Below are 2,690 nucleotides of genomic sequence, written 5' to 3'. Positions count from 1 at the left end.
TCGGTCCGCTCCGCCTCCGGTGGCCTTGGAGCCTTGGAGGTGTGGTGGACCACGGTCCCTCGTCGGTGGGGAGTTTCTGTTCTTAATTTAGTTTGCTTTTCAGTCTCTTTTTTTGGGATGGTGAGGCGGCGGCTACATCCCGAAGTCAGAATAAGGCCCTCCCCGCCCTATCCTCGCTCCGGTGGTGCATCTAGCGCTGTCGGAGGGCGCGTGGAGTTGTGTGCCCGTCGGATCTGCTGGGATCCGGTCGGTTTTCATGTTTGTTGGTGTGGTTTCATGATAGTCTCTTCCGATCTACGGTTGTCATCATTGGCAATGGTTGCTGCTCTGGTGCGCTGGTCCTTGGGACCTTAGCACGACGACTTCCCGTCTGTCTACTACACCAAGCTCTACTACGACAAGCTTTGCCTGACTCCGGCGATGGAGGGGCGAGGACAGCGGCGCGCCTTCGGCTCGTGCTAGTGTTTGTAGTCGTCGCTAGGTGGTCCGAATACCAATTTGTAATTTTTTACTTTTTGGATTATTTGTACTATTGTTGATGATTATTAATAGATCGGTGGATTTCTCGCAAAAAAAAGTTTTCTTCAATACAGCAATGAGCAAGAAAAGGCGCACACACACGCAAAGCTGCACAATATTACCATACTCTCTTCCAGATCATGTTTCTAGCAGCAGGCAACTATATATAGCAACAGCACCAACGTAAGGACTGCACAAAGTGATCCGAAATACGTACTCATATTTACCGACTACGTCTCACAGCTGAACGATTTGTCAAGCTGGAAACAAAAGGGTATAAACAGCAGTAGCTACCACTTAGGAACAAGACTGTCTGAGTCGCAAAAACAAAACGATACTACGTCCAGGCGATTTGCACTGCTGTAATGCAAATCATCCCGCAATCATTGAACTAAAAAGAACTCATCATGTGAGTGCTAGTATCCCTATAGTATCTGGCTAAGCTTTTTCCTGTAACCTAAACCCATGTACTCCGTCGTAGTAACTTTTGTTAAGAGCCTGACGTCTGTTGTCTTGTCCACACTGCAATGATCTCCTGGAAAGATGGTCTGGAATAATCTTGATGGCCACCGTGGCCTGCCTATTGTCCTAGTTCTTCTTCTGTCGAGAAACACAAGACAAACAAAATGTCAGTAAGAACTGACGAATAGCATACGCGTGCACATGATGAACAGCAAAGCATAACATACGAATGCACATGATGAACAAATTATTACTGCTACTACTTCCTAACAGTATGTAATGCACATCTGTATAATCTTGCAACTGGTGTTCTACTACTGGAGATGGAATAAAGCATGAGCACAAAGCAACCTTGCACTATAGTTTCATTGGAAATAATGGCATAGCCTCCTGAAATCGATCGAAAGTATGTATCTGAAAACTAGTTTGAGGCAGAGTCCTTTCCAGCAATAATGAATGTCTCACCGAAACTAATGACCCAATTATCATCATGATCATCATATGCATAAGCTAGTGCTCCCGGTAGGTGCAGATTTCCGCCCAAACTCGAACAGGAAACAGCAATCATTAACCATGGACGACAATGGTGGTAGTATAAGCAGGCCGTGACACGCCGCACATGGGCGAGGCTCAGGCATCAGACGAGAAAACTCACCAACTAGGCCGCCGCCGGCGAGGCGGCGGCGGGAGCGGGAGCGGCGGACGGGGTTTCCGCATCTGCGGGGGCGGGGACGGCGACGTCGACGAGGACCCGCAAGCGCTCGATCTCCAGGTCGCGGATGGCCTCCAGGCGCCGCTCCTCCAGCCGCGCCGCCTCCCTCTGCTTGGCGGCCTCGACCCGCTCGTACGTGCCCGCCAGCCTGTCCAGGGCGGCCGCCACCTCCGTGCAGCCCGCGGCTGCGTTGCCGTGGGAGTGCCCCACGGAGGGGCTCACCGGCGACAGCGCCACCGCCGTCCTCCGCCGCTTCGGCACCGGCGGCAGGTCGCGGTGCAGGGGAGCCCCGCGGACGGGGTCGTCGTCGTCGTAGTCGTAGTCGTAGTCGTCGTCGTCGTCCTCCGGCTTGGGCTTGGGCGTGGCGGGCTGGCGGCGGTGCGAGACGCCGAACGGGGCGTGGCGGCGGTGCGAGACGCCGAAGGGGACGGAGGGGGCCTGGCGGAGGAGCTTGCGCAGGCGGCGGAGGTAGCCGGAGAGCGGCGGCGGCGGCGAGGGCCCGAGGCGCAGGGCCTTGAGACGCTTCTTGAGGTAGTCCATGCGGTTCTTGCACTGGTCGACGGTGCGCGGCGCGCGGCCCCCCGCGGCGCGGCGGGCGGCGACGGCGGCGGCGCAGGCGCGCCAGTCGGCGGTGAGGAGGGGCCCGCCGCCGGCGCGGAGGTGGCGCGGGCCCCACGCCTCGAGCAGCGCGGACGTCTCGCCGTCGCTCCAGGGCTCCGGCGTCCACGCCGGGGGCGGCGGCGGTGGGCGGCGGCGGCGGGTGGCGGGGGAGGACATGGGCGCGCGCGAGAGCTGCGGACGGAGGCGCGGCGTGCTGGTGCCGTCTGATCGATTTGCTTCCCCTGTTCGTTGCTGGTCTTGGAAACCCCGGAACCGGAAGCCCCTGTGCCGTGGGTCGCGTAGCTTATATAGTGCGGTGGTGCCGTGCGTCGGCGATGTACTCCTGTCCTGCGGAAGATGGTTTGTTGGTGTTGGGTTGGATCAGCCGGCCTGTGGA

At 57.7% G+C, this 2,690-nt stretch overlaps 1 protein-coding gene across 1 annotated transcript; it reads right to left on the bottom strand.

Annotated features, from left to right (window-relative positions):
• Nucleotides 1-1,639: 1,639 nt before the first annotated feature.
• LOC124695354 (trihelix transcription factor ASIL2-like) lies at nucleotides 1,640-2,470 on the bottom strand. The gene is made up of 2 exons (XM_047228210.1): nucleotides 2,081-2,470; nucleotides 1,640-1,945 (listed from the first exon to the last, which is right to left on the bottom strand). The coding sequence occupies exons 1-2, from the start codon at nucleotides 2,468-2,470 to the stop codon at nucleotides 1,640-1,642; spliced, it is 696 nt and encodes a 231-aa protein (XP_047084166.1).
• Between the last annotated feature and the right edge of the window lie 220 nt (nucleotides 2,471-2,690).

Source organism: Lolium rigidum, chromosome 3, assembly GCF_022539505.1.
Source record: "Lolium rigidum isolate FL_2022 chromosome 3, APGP_CSIRO_Lrig_0.1, whole genome shotgun sequence".
Taxonomy (NCBI): Eukaryota; Viridiplantae; Streptophyta; class Magnoliopsida; order Poales; family Poaceae; genus Lolium; species Lolium rigidum.
The sequence above is the reverse complement of the archived record's forward strand: the minus strand, read 5'-3'. Positions and strand labels throughout refer to the sequence as shown.

Coding starts and splice junctions, on each gene's coding strand:
- LOC124695354 (XM_047228210.1), bottom strand. CDS start 2,470: ATGTCCTCCCCCGCCACCCGCCGCCGCCGCCCACCGCCGCCGCCCCCG. Junction 1,946..2,080: donor GCCGCCACGCCCCGTTCGGC/GTCTCGCACCGC, acceptor CCGGTGCCGAAG/CGGCGGAGGACGGCGGTGGC.